Here is a 16,924-nt window from a genome sequence, read left to right on the forward strand (position 1 = left end):
TCGCGTCGTGACGATTTTAAGTTTGTCTTCAGGAAATCGTTCAGATAAAAAAAACAGTGGGAGGACCAGGCGAGTATTTTGGTCCAGGCGGAAACAGAACCAAAACCAGAAGTTGCGTCGGCGTAAACGGCCTGAAACCGGAACTGCTGCGGCGTCACCTTCAAAATAAAAGACTGAACGGTCGAAATCCTGAGGTTAATATACAACTGTGCAGGTTACACACAGGTCACCTGAGCTGACTCCTCTGAATGGCTGCCAGTCAGACAGCAGCAAATAACAATTATCAACATCGCTTTGATTGACAAAGTGTTTTCTGTAATTTCAGTCACTTGAAGAGACAGAAACACACACCAGCTGCACATCTGTCAGCTCGTGTCATGATTCAATTCTCAATATACTTTGCATGAAATACAGAATGTAATAAGATTCATGTTTATTTATACAGAACACTCAGAAATCGTACTTTTACCTCCTTCTCACCTTTTTTAACAAACACACACACACACGCACACACACACACGTAGCTATCTGTATGTGGCTGCAAGTAACAATTGTTTTCACTAATGATCAATATGTTGATTGTTTTCTTGATTAATCATCATCATTAATCAGTGAATGGTATTTCTGTCAAGTGACTTATCCATGAATCAACTCATCCTTTCAGCCTGAAACATTTCCAAAATAAAAATGATCTGGTAAAGTTACCAGTTTAAGTCTTCAGATTGTTTTATGTGATATTCAGTCGTCGATCTGTGACTGAGCTCAGCAGAAAATCATCTCATCTCTGCCAAACTTCCAGCTAACTTCACTTGTTTCAGTTTGTGTAGCTTATTTATGTGTTTATGACGTAATATGTGTGATTCCTCTCGTGGAAAAAAAATAAACAGAAACAAGAAGAAATTACAAAACTTTCAAATTTCAAGCTTTTCAAAATATAATTAACACTTTCAGCGTTAAATATGCTTTTATTATGTAAATCTTTTCTGGAAGTCACGGTCGTGTAGGACTGCGGCTGCCTTGACGGATGTTGCGTCACTGCTGCTTTAAAGCGGACGGAGTCGAGCCGATCCGAGCAGAGCCAGGCCACGAAACCCGGACCAGATGGACCATTTCAGAACCTAAAAACTCGGACTAAAACCAGGACTAAGACACGGAATAAACACTGAATATAAGACCTCGATTCCACCGGGAAACCCCCAGGACCAAACCCGGATTAAACCCCGAGTCTGTGTCCAGTCGAAGCGGAGTGAAGACGCCTCAGTAACGGTAGGTCTCTTCCTCCTCCGGCGGGGTTTTCTCCCCGCTTTCCTTTGCTTTTTCTCTGTCTGATCGTGTTTTTACTCCGTCAAGCTAGCCGTTAGCCGCCCATGTTGTCCGGGTGTCCCGGTGTGAAAGCCCCGGGCTGCGGGCCTGCTGCAGCCCGGCTACCTTCCTCCTCCTCCGGTTTGTTTTCATCTTGAGGGAGCGGCTCTGCTCCTCCTGCCGCCGCCTGTGACTCCTCTCTGGCTAACATCTGTAATCCTCTGTGAGCTCCGTCCAGTTTAGCCCTGTTTTGAGCTGCTTTGGGCTCGCAGCTGTTTTCCTGAAACAGTTAGATTTTAACGGTGCGTTCAGGTGTTTTTATTTCTCCTGATGATCATATGAAGGCTGCTATGACTCCTTCACTGTCCCTGCGGTCTGAATACGACCAACAGAAACCTGCAGCCACTTTTCTCACTAAGGACTCCCAAACCAGTACTGAGAGCTCTGAGTACTGCAGTATTTCTGCTTATGATGTAGTATTTATCCTCCACCATAGACACAAAAACTACATTTTGTCAGATATTCAGATTTCATTCGTGCAGTTTTCATTTTGTAAATGTTTTTTAGCAACTGAAACCTTCACAACTGTGAGGGAAACTTTGAACTCTAAATACTGAATTTTAATCATTTTTTGTTGGAAAAAGTCAAATTAAAAACTGATTCAGAACCTGACAAACAGCCAGTTTGGACAGCAGAACATAAACGCACCATATTCAAAGAAAAGAAATGAGAATTTGACTCTTCTCACAAACAAATAAGAGACGTTCAGGCTCAGGTTTATTCAGATTAGATGACATTGTGGAGGAGAAGGAAGGTTTGAGCACTTAAAGTCATTCACAGGAAGAAAGTTCAACAACAAAACTGATGAAAATCAATAAATACACGAGGCCGCATGTACCTGAGATTAAATGATCAACCACTGAATCAGCTGGCGATTATGTTTCTGATCACCGATTCTGCTTTAGTCTGAAGGAAAAGTTTTAGTCTGACTCTTTTTTGACTCGTTTAGATAAGGTTCAACGTTTCATAGTTTCAGCTGTAAAATAATCTCTTATCAGTACGGAAATAATCAAAGTCTTCAGCCTGTTTATGGTGGAAAGTTTATAGTGTGTGTGTGTGTGTGTGTGTGTGTGTGTGTGTGTGTGTGTCTGGGGGGGGGTTGGGGGGGCAGCCAGCTCTGATGTTGTGATGGTAAACTTCACACTTTGCCCTGAACTGCACACGTCAAACAGCCCATCAGTCTGGACTGAAGCTGCGTTCACTGACACTCTGTTCAAATCAGCTTCTCTGAACTGTTTCCTCCTTTACTTTGTTCAGGTGAGAGACAAACATAGAGTGTGTTCATGTTTTTGTTGTTGGTCCGTTTCAGTCCAGCTGCTGGTCACTGCAGAGTTAGCCTCGTGCTAACGTCAGTTCGCTAAGTTTACTTTGATCATCACTAAATTACACCAGGCTGCAGCTCACAAACTAGTTCTTGTTAGAGAGGAGTTGGTATAAATACTCACAGCCACTAACTGAACCAGCTGACAAAGCTAACGTTAGCATGCTAACACCTGAGCGGTCAGAGATAATCTGGAGTCCAGTCGACACGTCGACCTGAAACCTGATAAATTCTGTTTGATAATGTGAAATCACCAAAGATCATGTGAAAAACATTTGGCTAAATGAGTGCATAACGTCAGTTAGCTTAGCATAATCGTCGCTCTCATTAGAAACTGTATGAACACGACGAACTGTGAAACTCAGATTTCTGCGTGTGTGCAGACGGAAATACAACAGATATGTCCATTTACAAAGATTTAGCTTTTAGCCTCTAAAACCGTCACGTTTGGAAGTTCTGCTAGCTCGTGATGCTACAGTGACTTCCTGTTTACACAGCTGATTGTTCCTGATTGGTCAGAGCTGCAGATGTTTCCTGCTGAAGTCTACAGCAGCCGAGACATCAGAAACTGGTTTATAAACACTGAGAATGAGGAAGGACTCATTCATTCAGAACTACAGCTCCCAGCATGCATTGCTCTCAGCTACAGTCTGGCTCCAAATTAACATCAGGACTTTATTCAGCTTCAGTGTAAACATGAAGATTTATCAGTAGAACTGATGATGATTTAAAAAAAAAAAAAAAAGAAGAACAGATGATGATGAACACACAGTCTTCTGGAATCTATCAGAGTTTGTGTGTGTGTGTGTGTGTGTGTGTGTGTGTGTGTGTGTGTATGTATGGGAGGGGAGTGAAGCCAGCCTCCACCCCCGCCACACATCTGGAAAGCATCATACACACACACACACACACACACACACACGCACGCTGTGGTGTGTGATGACATCACGCTTTGTCTCTCTTCTTCATGTGTGTCACATGGTGCTGCTGCTGATGTCATCAGGAGCTCTATGGAGCTCGTTACACACTTCTACTGTACTCGAGTATTTCCTTTTAATACAGCTTCATACTTTTACTCCATTACGTCTGACAGCTTCAGTCACTCTTCAGATTCCTTCCTGTCCAGTGAAAAGCTCGTATCTCCAGATGTGTAGATGTTGAATGTTTGTGCCAAACTGAAGGATGAATAGTTCCTTCATGTCTTCTTCAGCTCAATAAACTGGTTAAAAAGCCTCTTGATCAGCTGAAAATGCATCGCCACAAAGCTGAAAACAGCCTGTTTTTCTGAGCTCGTCACACTTTCTGGAGGTACGAGGTTCTCACAGGACACCGCTCTGCAGACACATGAATGCAGCAGGAACATGAATCCACAGGCAGCAGATAGAAACACACTGACAGGAACACGTTACTCACACACCACAAGTTTACTTCAGTCAGGGCCTTTACTTTCAGCAGAGTATCTTCAGTGTGTATTAGTACTTGCTGTACTGCAGTACAGGATGATGAACAGCATGTTTTTGGGTGGAACTCCTCGGGCTGCTGCCAAACGTCTTGATGTTCGTATCTGGACAAACGGTGTTTCAGCCTCTTCAGATCGTTCCTGAATAGAGCAGAATGTGTCTCTGCTCACTGACTCCAGATCAGCAGCACACGGTGGGAGGGGACGAGGAGGAGACGAGGAGGAGACGAGGAGGAGACGAGGAGGAGACGGACCTTTGAGTGGCTTTGATTGTTTCACTGATGTGCTTTTATTTTCGTCCTGTAAATGTCAGTCAGCACACAGAGGGAAGTGTCAGGAGGTCAGACAGGAACCGGATCGGCTGCTGGTCGCTGATCTGAGAGCAAAGATGGAGGCTGAGATAGACAGTGAAGGCATGAGGACGAGGATGATGATGATGATGATGCAGCGGATCACCTGCGTCCCTCAGAGGTTTCCTGGTGGTCAGACGTCCTGTCGCTGCTCATCGTTGAGTCATCAGAGCGTTTCTTTTAGAGGAAGGTCTGTGATTGGACACGCAGGTATAATCCACTTCCTGTTCAGCTGCGATGATGATGATGACAGGTTGGTGTGCAGGCAGGAGGACATTACATAACACACGCACGCGCGCGCACACACACACACACACACACACACACACACACACACACACAGAGGCGTGGGTGGCGGTGAAGTGAACATGCAAACAGATCACAGATCAGCTCTGATACTGCAGTGTGTTTCTGTGTGATGTATTAGCTGTTTCCTGACCAGCTGAACGAAACCTGGTTTTAAAGGAGCAGTTTCACGTTTTCGGGACGTTTTTGTCACCGTTTGAATTTTCGGGTCTAACAGACGTTTGTTCTCTCTTCAGGTCTCCCCCTCCAAAATGGCCGACGCCGAGGTCTCCCTGTCTCCGGCTCTGCGGCAGTTCCACCTTAGCCCCGCCCACTCAGCCCCACCCGCTCCCCCAGCCTCGTCCTCCCCCACCACCTTCTCCTGCCCCTCCTCCCCCTCTAGTGCCTCCTCTTCTTCCTCCTCATCATCATCTTCCTCTTGTTCTGAGAGCTCCTCTGACTGCCCTGCCCACCACCACCACCACCACCATCATCATCACCACCATCACCCCCGCCCCCAGCTGCAGCTGCCCCCGCCCTCCCACAGCGAGCAGCCGTCCTCCCCCAGCGCCAGCCCCCGCAGCTCCAGCCCCAGCGGGAGCATCGGCAGCACCGGCAGCCTCGGCAGCAGCGCCAGCGAGGGCATCGGCAGCAGCGGCACCTCAAGTGGCGGCGAGCCGCGGGGCCCCAGCCCCCCGCTGGACGTCATCTCAGAAGACGCCATGGAGATGGACCTGGGGGTTGAGCAAGGTGGCCGAGTGTTTTGGCTTCATCCTTTACAGATTTAATGGTTACCATCACTCTGACCTCTGCTTGTTTTCTGCTTCCAGTGATCGACCCGGAAGTGGCCTTGAAGGCTTGCCAGGAAGTTCTTCTCAAGGTCAAACTGCAGAACAGGGAAGTGCCTGAACAACAACAGCAGGACAATCAGCAGCAGCAGCAGCAACAACAACAACAACAACAACAACAACACTACACAGAGCCAACAGAGTGCTCCAGTCCACAGTGGCACATCAGCCCGGACACCAGCTCCATCAAAGAAGAAGATGAGGATGAAGAGGACGGGACTTCTGGGAAGGACGGAGAAAAACAAGGCGGTACCTCCAAGCACGATCCACGTCCTTCAGCCTGGCCGGAGTCGTCTTTGCTGCCGTCATCATCGTCGTCGTCATCAAAACAGTCGTGGCTGCTGCGCCTGTTTGAGTCCAAGCTGTTTGATGTCTCCATGGCGATCTCCTACCTGTACAAGTCAAAGGAGCCCGGGGTGCAGGCGTACATCGGGAACCGCCTCTTCAGCTTCCTCGACCGCGAGGTGGACTTCTACCTGCCGCAGCTGCTCAATATGTATGTGCACATGGACACCGAGGTGGGAGACGCCATCAGACCGTACCTGGTGAGTCCTCAGACACCTGGTTAGTAAGACAGCAGGTTCAGTGCTCAGCGGCTGATTGGGGATCATTAATGTCTGTCTGCTTCTGACTCAACGGATCATTTCACTGATTCTTGGTAGCCAGCTAGCCATCGTGCAGCTAATTAGTTTAGTAGTTCACTTTGTAAAAGAAGCTAATGTTAGTGAGTTTAAAGCTAAATCCCATAAAGTGGTAAAGTGCCACTTCACCCAGACTTGGGAAACCATGCCCCCACTCTTAAGTAGGACTGCTTAGCGTAGCTCCTGGTGGTCTGGCCCTTACAAGAAACCCCCAGGTAGAGGTTTGGTACCTCGTCCATCAGCTGAAGGCAAATGTGGGCCTTCAGCGTGCTGACCCACTTTACACAAACTGGAACTTGGTACGCAGCTTGTCCCCAGTGTCCCCGGTCTCTGAAGCTGGTGCAAGGGGTGTAGTAGCATTAACTAGGTACAGTTGGGCTCAACTCAATAGATCGTACATCTATAGTAGGTAGATAGTATCGGTCGGCCAGAAGAACTACAACTTCTGAGCACGTAAGGAGTTCATGGAGACCGCGGCGAGGGATTTTCAGGTGGCCTCTAGTCAATTAGATGCCTCTGCAGATGAGGGGAGAGGTGGGACCTTTATCATTTGACATTTGTCACCTTTTTTAAGCGCATCTAACAAGCTAAAACTGAAATATTTCAAATGCTGACATTTGATGTAGAGTCTTTCTGTGTTTCTCAGATCCACCGCTGCACAGGAAGTATAACCTTCTCCCTGCTGACGGCTTGGCTGTTGGGCGCTTACTCCTCCGACATGCACATCTCCACACAGCGTCACTCCAGAGGCACCAAACTGCGGAAACTCATCCTGTCGGACGAACTCAAGCCTTCCGCACCTTCAGCCGACACTCCCAGACCAGCTTCGGCCTCTGTGTCCGACAGCCCGGTGTCCTCGCCGTCCCACCGCCGCTGTCACCGGAGGCACAACAGCAGCAACATGGAGTCCTCCTCTGCTACCCGCCCCACCCCTGACAGCCCCGTACCGGGGGAGGCGGAGGTGTTTGTTTCCCCGTCCAGGAGGACCCACCAGAGATCCAAGTCGGACGCCACCACAGCAAACAGCGGACCCGGCTCTGGCCTTCGACGGACAGGAAGTAACCCGAAAGTGGAAGCTGTCCATGAGGAGGTACGGAGCAGATGCTTCTGTTTGATTATTGGTTGTGTGTCATTGTTGTGGTGACACCAATCAGGGAAGTTGGGGTCTTTAAGGATTTCGTTGTAGTTTCGTTTTTTCCTGGATGGCGGCGGTGGAGTCTTTGAGGATTTCATCTCGAAACGTTTGCAGATGCTTGTGATGAATGTGGTTCAGACGTTCACCATCCCCTCAGGATGAACCGCAATAACTTTATTGATCCTCTGGCTGCTTATCTAGCGCCACCATCAGGTCGACACGTTAAAGTGTCCAACGCTTCGCTTCACGAGCAAATATCTGCAGAGCTCAATGCTTTCCCATGATCCTCAGCTGTTGATTTACTGCGAAGGTAGAGTCCAGAGTGTGTGTGTGTGTGTGTGTGTGTGTGTGTGTGTGTGTGTGTGTGTTGAACTCTGTTGTCACGTTCTTGGCAGGCTGTTTGGTCACATGCAGACCGAGGCTCTCCATTGGCTGGAAGCCAGGTACAGAGTGCGATGTGATTGGCTGAGAGCCACTCAGAGACGAGTCTGAATCTTTCTTCCTCGTTTCTTCGTCCACTAAACGACTGAAAGCTGAGAGGAAAGTGTTGGTCTGCTGTTTGGACTCTCCGCTGATGTTTCCTCAGATTTTCCGCGTCGTTTTTTTTTAAGTCAGAGATTCTGGAAAAACTGAATCACAGCAGACTGAAGAGAGAAAGGATCAGGAAAACGCTTTGTTTTCGGTTGTTGAACTTCTGACCTGATAAAGAAAAGTGAAGCTGAAGTCTTTGTTTAATGTTCGTGACTGATAGCAGTGAAATGTGAAATCTAGTTTTCATCCATCTGAACCTCAACAGCTTTTATCCAAAGTGTGTGAGCAAACAAAGATGAAGAGAAGAAAGAGCTCAAAGTGAAGCTGGCTGAGCTTCACACAGGAAGATGCTGCTCAAGTGACTCACTTTCATTGGCTCTGAGTGATCACATGATCAATCACATGTGCTCACAGCATTTAACCTGAGCTGTTGATCATTCGTTACAAAACACTAATTTCTTTCAGTGATGTTCTCCTGAAGCTGTTAGCTTAAGGAATTAGCATCAAGCTAACATCCAACATACGCACTATACTGGTTAAAGGAGTTGAAGCCTTCCGGTCAGGGGAGTGTAACCAGCAGGCTAGTGGCATGCTAACAGCAGACTAGCTGCAGGCTAACCACAGGCTAGCTGCAGGCTAACAGCATGGTAACAGGAGGCTAGCTGCAGGCTAACCACAGGCTAGCTGCAGGCTAACAGCATGGTAACAGCAGGCTAGCTGTGTAAGAATTTACAACAACAAAAAAGACATTTTACTGCACAGACAGTACTTTTACTGCATGAAGCTGACAGTATTTGTGTACTTTGATAGGATTTTAAATGCAGGACTAACAGAGTATTTTTACTGTGGTATCAGTACCTTTTGTTCCGAGTGCTTCAGGTCAGATTAACATGAATTCATGAGCATGTTGCTCTTCATTCTTGAGTGCAATAACATGAAACAGGAAGTGCTCTACCAAAATAAAACGCATACATAGATATTACATGTCAGACCTCCAAACACGACTCCTCTCCTCTTTTTCTGTTTTCACTCAGTTCCTCTGATTCAATAATTCATCACTTACTCGAACAGATTGACATGATGGAAACTCGTTTATTTATTCAAATGGTCGAGCAAAAGAAGAAGAAGAGAAACAAAAACCTGCTGCAGACTGAAAGCAGATATCTGACTCCTCTGTCCTGGTGGAGGGTTACCGCAGCGACGGAGGGGAGGAGGTGACTGGGAGGACAGGAAGTGAAGAGGAGGAGGAGGAGGGTTGGTCTACAGCCAGAGACTGCAGATACTGACAACAACAGAGTTTATGTAACGCAGACGATTCCAGAAACTGAACAAAATGAGAAACGATGAAAGGTTTCATCAGACAAGTCCAAGTCAGTCCACGTTTGGTCTGGACTTTTAGTCTGTCCCTGCTGTAAACTCATACCACAGACATCTCTGCAGTCCACCTTAAGACCGACCTGCTGAAACGACCAATAGACCAAATATAGTCACAAAAAAACATTGGAACTCGCAGATTTTTGGCTTTTTTCCTCCAAAATGACTCAAACGCTCATTTGTCGGAAAAGACTTAACTAAACCCCCGACTGCCTTTAGCTCTGAGTTTAATCTGAAGTTTGATAGACTGCAGGTTAAACTCTGTATTAATCTGCAGGTTAAACTCTGTATTAAAGTGGATTTAAACTTTAAATCCTGGGTCACGTAAACTTCTTTCCAGTCTTTGATTTTCTCCCAAAACATCTCTGAAACGCCTCCACGTGTCGATGGCTCACTGAACTCAGTCAGGTGGGGTTTTTCTCTGTGGGCGGAGTTTAACGTGGCCTCAGGTTCAGGGTCAGTGGTCCGTCTGCCCTCTGGTGGACAAACGGTTGAAGTGCAGTTTGTTGATTTCGTTGTTATTTGTTGCGACTCTTTGTTGATTCTTTTTCATATTCAAACATTTAGTGTTTTGGCTGCAGCAGATTTGATGTTTTATGTCTTAAATGTTTCTTTTTACCGTCTTTTCTATTCAAGACACTTTTTTCTATGTAGTTTTACATCGTAGAAGCGGCACGTCGTGACTGAAGTGACGAATCGATGGTGAAAACGTCTGCTGATCAGTTTCCTGTCAGCTGATGGTCGCAGCGTCTTCCTCTTTCTGATAACTTGGACTTTTCTTCTTCGGTCTGCGACGTTTGATTCAGTGTTTTTCTGGTGGGACGTTTGCGTTTCAGCCGGAGCGTCTCCGTCCTCAGAGGGAGTTCGTGAAGTCTCTGCTCTGCATCGGGAAGCGTTTGGCGACTCTTCCCACCAAAGAGCAGAAGACCCAGCGGCTGATCTCAGAACTGTCGCTGCTCAACCACAAGCTGCCGGCCCGAGTGTGGCTGCCGACCGCCGAGCACCAGCACCACGTCTGCAGGATCCCTCACACACAGGCCGTGGTGCTCAACTCCAAGGACAAGGTAACACACGCACACCTGGCACACCTGAACAGGTAACTAAACCTGAGCTGCAGTCAAAGTGAAGACGGTCATGTGACTAAAAGGAGCAGCAATGCATTCAGTGACGTCCAGTTATTCTCAGATGTTTCAGACAGGCATCAGTCTCATGCCTGTCCAATACATGATTAGCGTAGCTTAGCACAAAGACTGCAAACAGAGGGAAACTGTTAGCCTAGCTTTATCGGAAATTCACCTTCCAACAACAAGTCTGTCTGAAATCATGTTTACTGGCAGTAACCATCCTCCTCTCCTCCTCCTCCTCCTCCTCTCCTCCTCCTCTCCTCCTCCTCCTCCCCCCCAGGCTCCATACATCATCTATGTGGAGGTTTTGGAGTGCGAGAGCTTCGAGACGTCTCCGGTTCCCATTAGGATCCCAGAGACAAGGATCCGGTCCGCTCGCTCTGCAGAGAACCTGGACTGTGGTGGCGGCGTCACCGCGGCTAACGCTAACAGCGGGATGACATCAGAGCACAGAGCGGGAAGTTTCTCCACCGTCCCGAACTACGACAACGATGATGAGGCGTGGGCCACCGACGACATCGGACAGCTGCAGGTGGAGGTGAGAGCACGCAGTTCTTCTGTGGTTCAGAGGTGGACGCGAGGCTGCTGAAGATTTACTGATTTAAAAAATCAAGTCATGAGACGTAAACACATTTCTGAGCTTTGATACAGAAAAGCAGCTAGCTTTGAGTGTGAGGAGGATGGGAGTAACCTGCGTGTGTGTGTGTGTGTGTGTGTGTGTGTGTGTGTGTGTGTGTTGCAGGCGGAGGCTCAGACCAGCAGCAGTGATAACATCAGTCAGTTTTCAGTCGACAGCATCACGAGTCTGGAGAGCAAAGAGCCGGTCTTCATCGCCGCCGGAGACATCAGGTACACGCATGCACGCACGCACACACACACACACATGCACACACACACACACACACACACACAGGTTTCTAACAGTGTTGGTTCTCGTGCTGTTTCGGTTCTCCAGACGTCGTTTGTCGGAGAACCTCGCTCACACTCCGACCTCGTTCAGGAGAGACCCCGAGGACCCGTCGGCCGTGGCTCTCAAAGAACCCTGGGAGGAGAAAGTCAGGTGAGTCCACGACCGCCAGCCGCCGCTCAGCAGCTGCGTGTCACCTCCAGTCGTGTAACTCCACCTGTGTGTGCAGGCGGATCAGAGAAGCCTCTCCCTACGGTCACCTGCCCAACTGGAGGCTGCTGTCGGTCATCGTGAAGTGTGGAGACGACCTGAGGCAGGAGCTGCTGGCCTATCAGGTCCTCCGACAGCTGCAGGTACTGACACACCTGAATGCTATTACTGGTGAAAAGGAAAAGTGTTGGTGTAAGAGTTACTGCGAGTGTTAGCATTGGTGTTGACATGAGTGTTTGCGTTAGCGTGAGTGCTAGCATTAGTGTTAGCGTGAGCGTAGAGCTGCTGCAGGACGAGCACAGCGATCGTCCTTTGACGGCTCTTTGTGTTCTGCAGTCCATCTGGCAGCAGGAGCGAGTTCCTCTGTGGATCAAACCCTATAAGATCCTGGTGATGTCCTCAGACAGCGGGATGATTGAACCTGTCCTCAACGCCGTCTCTCTGCACCAGGTACTGCTACATGAGCGCGTGCAGAGAACTAATACCACACTGTACAAGTACAAGTGCAAGTCCTGCACTGAAACTGTTACTTCAGTGAAAGTATTAAAGCATAATCAGGAAAATGTATGTAAAGTATTCAAAGTACTGAGTGCTGTAACGTGTCCCCTGTGTCTGTCACTTTCTCCTTTTGGAAATGTTCTGAAAAGAGTTTTTGTTTCCGTCCGTCAGGTTCGTAAACAGAGTCAGCTGTCTCTGCTCGACTACTTCCTGCAGGAACACGGCAGCTTCACCACCGAAGCTTTCCTCACCGCTCAGAGGAACTTCGTCCAGAGCTGCGCCGGATACAGTCTGATCTGTTACCTGCTGCAGGTGAAAGACAGGTGAGACACACACACACACACACACACACACACACACACACTCACCCTGCCTCAGGTCTTTGTGCTAAGCTAAGCTAGCAGTGCCGTAGCTCTGTGTGACATGGTCTCGTTCTCTGCAGACACAACGGGAACATCCTGCTGGACTCTGAAGGTCACATCATCCACATCGACTTCGGCTTCATCCTCTCCAGCTCTCCTCGTAACCTCGGCTTCGAGACGTCCGCCTTCAAACTCACGTCAGAGTTCGTCGACGTGAGTAAACGACGAGTCAGCGTTCAGTGTGTGTTTTAAACCAACTGCCGGCGCCATGGAAGGATGATGATGGTGATGAGGATGAGGATGATGATGGTGTGTGTGTGTGTGTGTGTGTTGCAGGTGATGGGCGGGCTGGATGGCGACATGTTCATCTACTACAAGATGCTGATGCTTCAGGGTCTGATCGCTGCCAGGAAACACATGGAGAAGGTTCTGCAGATCGTGGAGATCATGCAACAAGGTAACTGCCTGCTGGAAAGTAACTGAGTACATTTACTCAAAGACTGTACTCAACTACTACCCACAATGCATTGCTGTAGATCAAACAGGATATAGCTTTAAGTAAAAGGCTGCGGATAATACTCACATACTTTGTGAGGTTTTGAATGCAGTACTTGTACTTGCAGTGGAGTATTTTCACTGTGTGGCATTAGTACTTTGACTGCAGTAGCTGTAGTATCAGCTGGCTCTCAGATGGAGCGCCTCTGACGCCTCCTCCTCCCGTGTTGCTCCTCCTCCAGGTTCCCACCTCCCCTGCTTCCACGGCTCCAGCACCATCCGCAGCCTGAAGGAGCGTTTCCACATGTCTCTGACGGAGGAGCAGCTGCAGCTGCTGGTGGAGCAGCTGGTGGACGGATCGATGCGCTCCATCACCACCAAACTCTACGACTCCTTCCAGTACGTCACCAACGGCATCATGTGACCGCGGGGACCATCTGACGGAAACTCTGCTCGGCCAGTCGCAGCGCTGAAGGACTTGGGTGGATGTGATTGGTCGTTAACCTCCGCTCCGTTTTCATCTCGTCCGTTTGAAGTTTCTGACAGTTGTTTTCAATCTGAGGATCAGCTGATTTGACTTCGGGTGATCTCTAATTTGTTGTGCTGCATTCACGGGCGGCTGGGAAAGCAGAAAGGATTCTGAGAGAAATCTCACCTGGAAGAGAAACCGTGAACCTGAACGCATCAGAGTTCAGACTGAATAAAACACCTGAACTTTCCTCTGAAGCAGCACACCTGAGCTCAGCTGATCAGCTCACCTGAGAGACAAACGTCCACACTGAGCGCTTCAGTTTCGACGGTAAACGATTCGCTGAAGGACAGAAATCAGAATTTGATCACAGATTAATGAATTTGGTTCTTTGTTGATTCTGCACATCAGACAAAAACATGTGGAGGAAACTCGTGACGAACGAATTTGACCTTTGATCGACCAAATGATTCATCTGTCAGAGCGACGTCTTCATCGTCGTCATCATCATCATCATCATCATCATCATCATCATCATTCTCCTCCTCCTCATTGTCCACCAGCAGCTTCGGTCTGAAGGGATCATGTTTTGATGGTCAGAGGAGCTGATGTGGCCTCGCACTTCAGTTGCTTAGCGTTGCGTTCGTCCACATCTTGTCATTTCAGTCTTTCCTGCAGTTTTATGTTGAAAATCAAAGATTTTGAACGTCCAGCAGTTTTATTTTTTGTCTGTCAAACAAACGTCGTGCAGCTCTTTGGAAACGATCATCACGGCTTCAACGCTTTGATTTTTGGAAATTTTTAGAAATTTCAAATGAAGCCTGGAAAGTGATGAAAAATTGACGCATTCAATGACCGTCAGAAATGTGAAAATCGGAGGTTCATTCCTCTTGTTCCAGTTTCGTCTGATAAGACCCGACGTTGTGACCCGCCGGTGGGCCCTGAACTGAACGAACAGAAAAGTGCAGAACAGAGTCGGATTATGAGGCGTCTCGTTTCGTTTCCTTAAGACACAGTAATTAAGTTTACATTTGGAATATTTGGACGTTCCGGAAGAGGACAGAAAAAAGTCTCCAGTGACGGTAATCAGTCGTGCGTTTGACCTGATTTGTAATGAACTGGTCTGTTAAACCAGTAAACTTCCCAGTTTAGACTCCAGCTGATCCCTCAGAGTGTAAAACATCAGTGCGACTGTTCAGCAGCAGGGCGCCACCTCTCTGCAGCGTCTCGCCACGAAAGACTGAATGTTTGAAGAAAGCACAACGTGGACTGTCGTGTCTTTGCTCCCCGCCTGAACTGGTCTGAGATCAGTTTATCTCCTCCAGAATTGTCCACATGTTGACTTGAATTGTTCTTTTCACCAGACAGAATTTTTCCTGAAGCTGAACCTCCGTCGTCCCTTTTAACGCAAACTTCGATTACCAGCATGCAGGTATTAGCACGTCAGCCTGCCAAGTGTGAGCATGCATGCTAACATCACTCCGCTAATTGCTGGCTGTCTCTCCAGTCGTGTTGCCGTTCGTCAGGAAACACACTCAGAAACATAACTTTCACTTCAGGTTCAGTGATGTCGTTTGTGTGACTTGTTGAGCTTTGTGACGTTTTTTAACACAATGGTAATTTAAAAAAATAACAGACGCCATGACATCAACCAGTGCTGAACATGCTAATGTTAGCATGTTCAAACAGCGCTGAACAGCTAACATTAGCACGTTCAATCAGTGCCGATCACGCTAACACTAGCATGTTCAAACAGTGCAGAACATGCTAACGTTAGCGTGCGTCTGACAGGTGGTTTTGTTTTCAGTGTTTTCCTTCTTCCTTCTGTATTAACGGTTATCTGGAGGTTTATTTATCACCGCCGCCAGGAACTGGAAACTTCTGCGTCTGGTGAAAAAAGGGAAGTGATGAAAATTCAACGTGTTCACTCATCAGTTAATGAAAAACTAACGTTCGATTTATTTTGTTGTCTTAGCTGAAAAAGGTCCGTGCTGAATTTCAGAAGAAGCTTTTGTCATTTCCTGTTGTCTCAGTACACGACACATCAAAGATGCTAACGCTAACAAACTAACGTTTTTCACTCCACCTTAATTGAACGGTTTCCTCCCTCTTCAAGCCAAAATGGCGTCCAAGCAGTGAAAAGATTTGTTTTATGCTCATCGTCATGTTTCGCTAACTGTACGTGTAGAACTCTGAAGTCATGTGCGTTATGTGTCGTTAATCGCAAATTTTACAAGCGCTCAATATTCTTCTTCCCTGATTGGCCGCAGGATACGTTCCTGTAAATAGCTGCAGCCAATCAGGAGAGGCGGCTCTGCGGATTGGCTGACTGACAGCGAGAGACTTAATTCTGTGTTTTACAGAGTTTATTTTCTTCATGAGATCAGTGATGATCATTTTCCTGAATATGTGAATGTTCTCAGTCCACTAATGAAAAGTTTTACTCGTCTGTACTTCAGTTTGCTAACGATGCCGGTAAATGACTGTGGCTTTATTCCAGTGGATTCATCTGAAAAACACTGCACCAAGTATTTCTTTACGTTGAAATACTGCTAGCTACAGTTTGTTCCTCTTCTCTAAACACGAGCGCAGGTACAGTCCATGTTCATGTACTCTGTGTTAAAAACTACAGTTGTATTGTCAGTAGAGGAATGACCAAATACACATGAAAGAACTTGCTACAGCGAGCTAATAAATAGTTAATTAGCCTGCTGCCTGTCGCATTTAATGACACATTAATGTCAGAGGGTTCTTCACTGCTGTACTCACGTTTATACAGAATACAAGCTGAAACTGAAAGGCTGGAGGTTAAACTGAAGCTGACAAACTGAACAGACCATGTAGAAATACCACAGAAACACACTCGGCTAGCTAGCGTTTCAACTAAGTCATGGACATGCTAATAACTAATTATTATTATTAGCATTATTATTATTGTTTGAACGAGCTCTTTTTCCTGAAAGTTCGTGTTTTCTGTAATAAAGTGAATTTTGGAAACAGTTAGCGGAGGCAGCGTGTTTGAAGCGAGGTGTAAAACACTGTAATGTAGCCCGCTAGCTAACTAGACACCATGATGCAAGAGCAGTGATCAAATACGTGAGTTCATCATTGTCCTCACTACGAGTCAATATTCTCAGACTGCTGTTTCTCGTTAGCCAGTAGCTAAACTAGGTTAAAATCAAGGCTAGCTTGTTATATATTTCTCTTCATTGGTTTTTTGTATGTCATTATTTTAGTTTTAATCTGTATTCTACTTTTCATACTTCTGGATTGTGTTTAATTTTAGAAACGGATGTCATTAACTGCATAAAGAGGAACAATCAGTTAGCTAACTGAAGAGCTAACAAGCTAACAAATTCAAGAGTGAAGTACAACAGCAGAGACTAGCTAGCTAACTAGCTCCATTACTGTGTCTAGCTAGCCGTTGGCAAACCTGAACTCACTATAACACACTAATGAGCCAATCAGTTTCAGTTTACATTTAATTCTTTTTTAATCGTAGTTTTAATCGTAGTTCTTGTATGTTAATGCATCATTAACTGCGACAATCTGA

The 16,924-nt window shown here is 46.9% G+C and overlaps 1 protein-coding gene across 1 annotated transcript; it reads left to right on the top strand.

Moving 5' to 3' along the window:
• Positions 1-1,022: 1,022 nt before the first annotated feature.
• LOC143334978 (phosphatidylinositol 4-kinase beta-like) lies at positions 1,023-15,896 on the top strand. The gene is made up of 14 exons (XM_076754060.1): positions 1,023-1,266; positions 5,035-5,527; positions 5,608-6,170; positions 6,913-7,356; positions 10,143-10,370; positions 10,711-10,968; positions 11,173-11,279; positions 11,386-11,490; positions 11,567-11,690; positions 11,884-11,997; positions 12,217-12,368; positions 12,488-12,620; positions 12,744-12,864; positions 13,145-15,896. The coding sequence occupies exons 2-14, from the start codon at positions 5,050-5,052 to the stop codon at positions 13,324-13,326; spliced, it is 3,009 nt and encodes a 1,002-aa protein (XP_076610175.1). The 5' UTR covers positions 1,023-1,266; positions 5,035-5,049; the 3' UTR covers positions 13,327-15,896.
• The last annotated feature ends 1,028 nt before the right edge of the window (positions 15,897-16,924 follow it).

Source organism: Chaetodon auriga, chromosome 17 (assembly GCF_051107435.1).
Source record: "Chaetodon auriga isolate fChaAug3 chromosome 17, fChaAug3.hap1, whole genome shotgun sequence".
Taxonomy (NCBI): Eukaryota; Metazoa; Chordata; class Actinopteri; order Chaetodontiformes; family Chaetodontidae; genus Chaetodon; species Chaetodon auriga.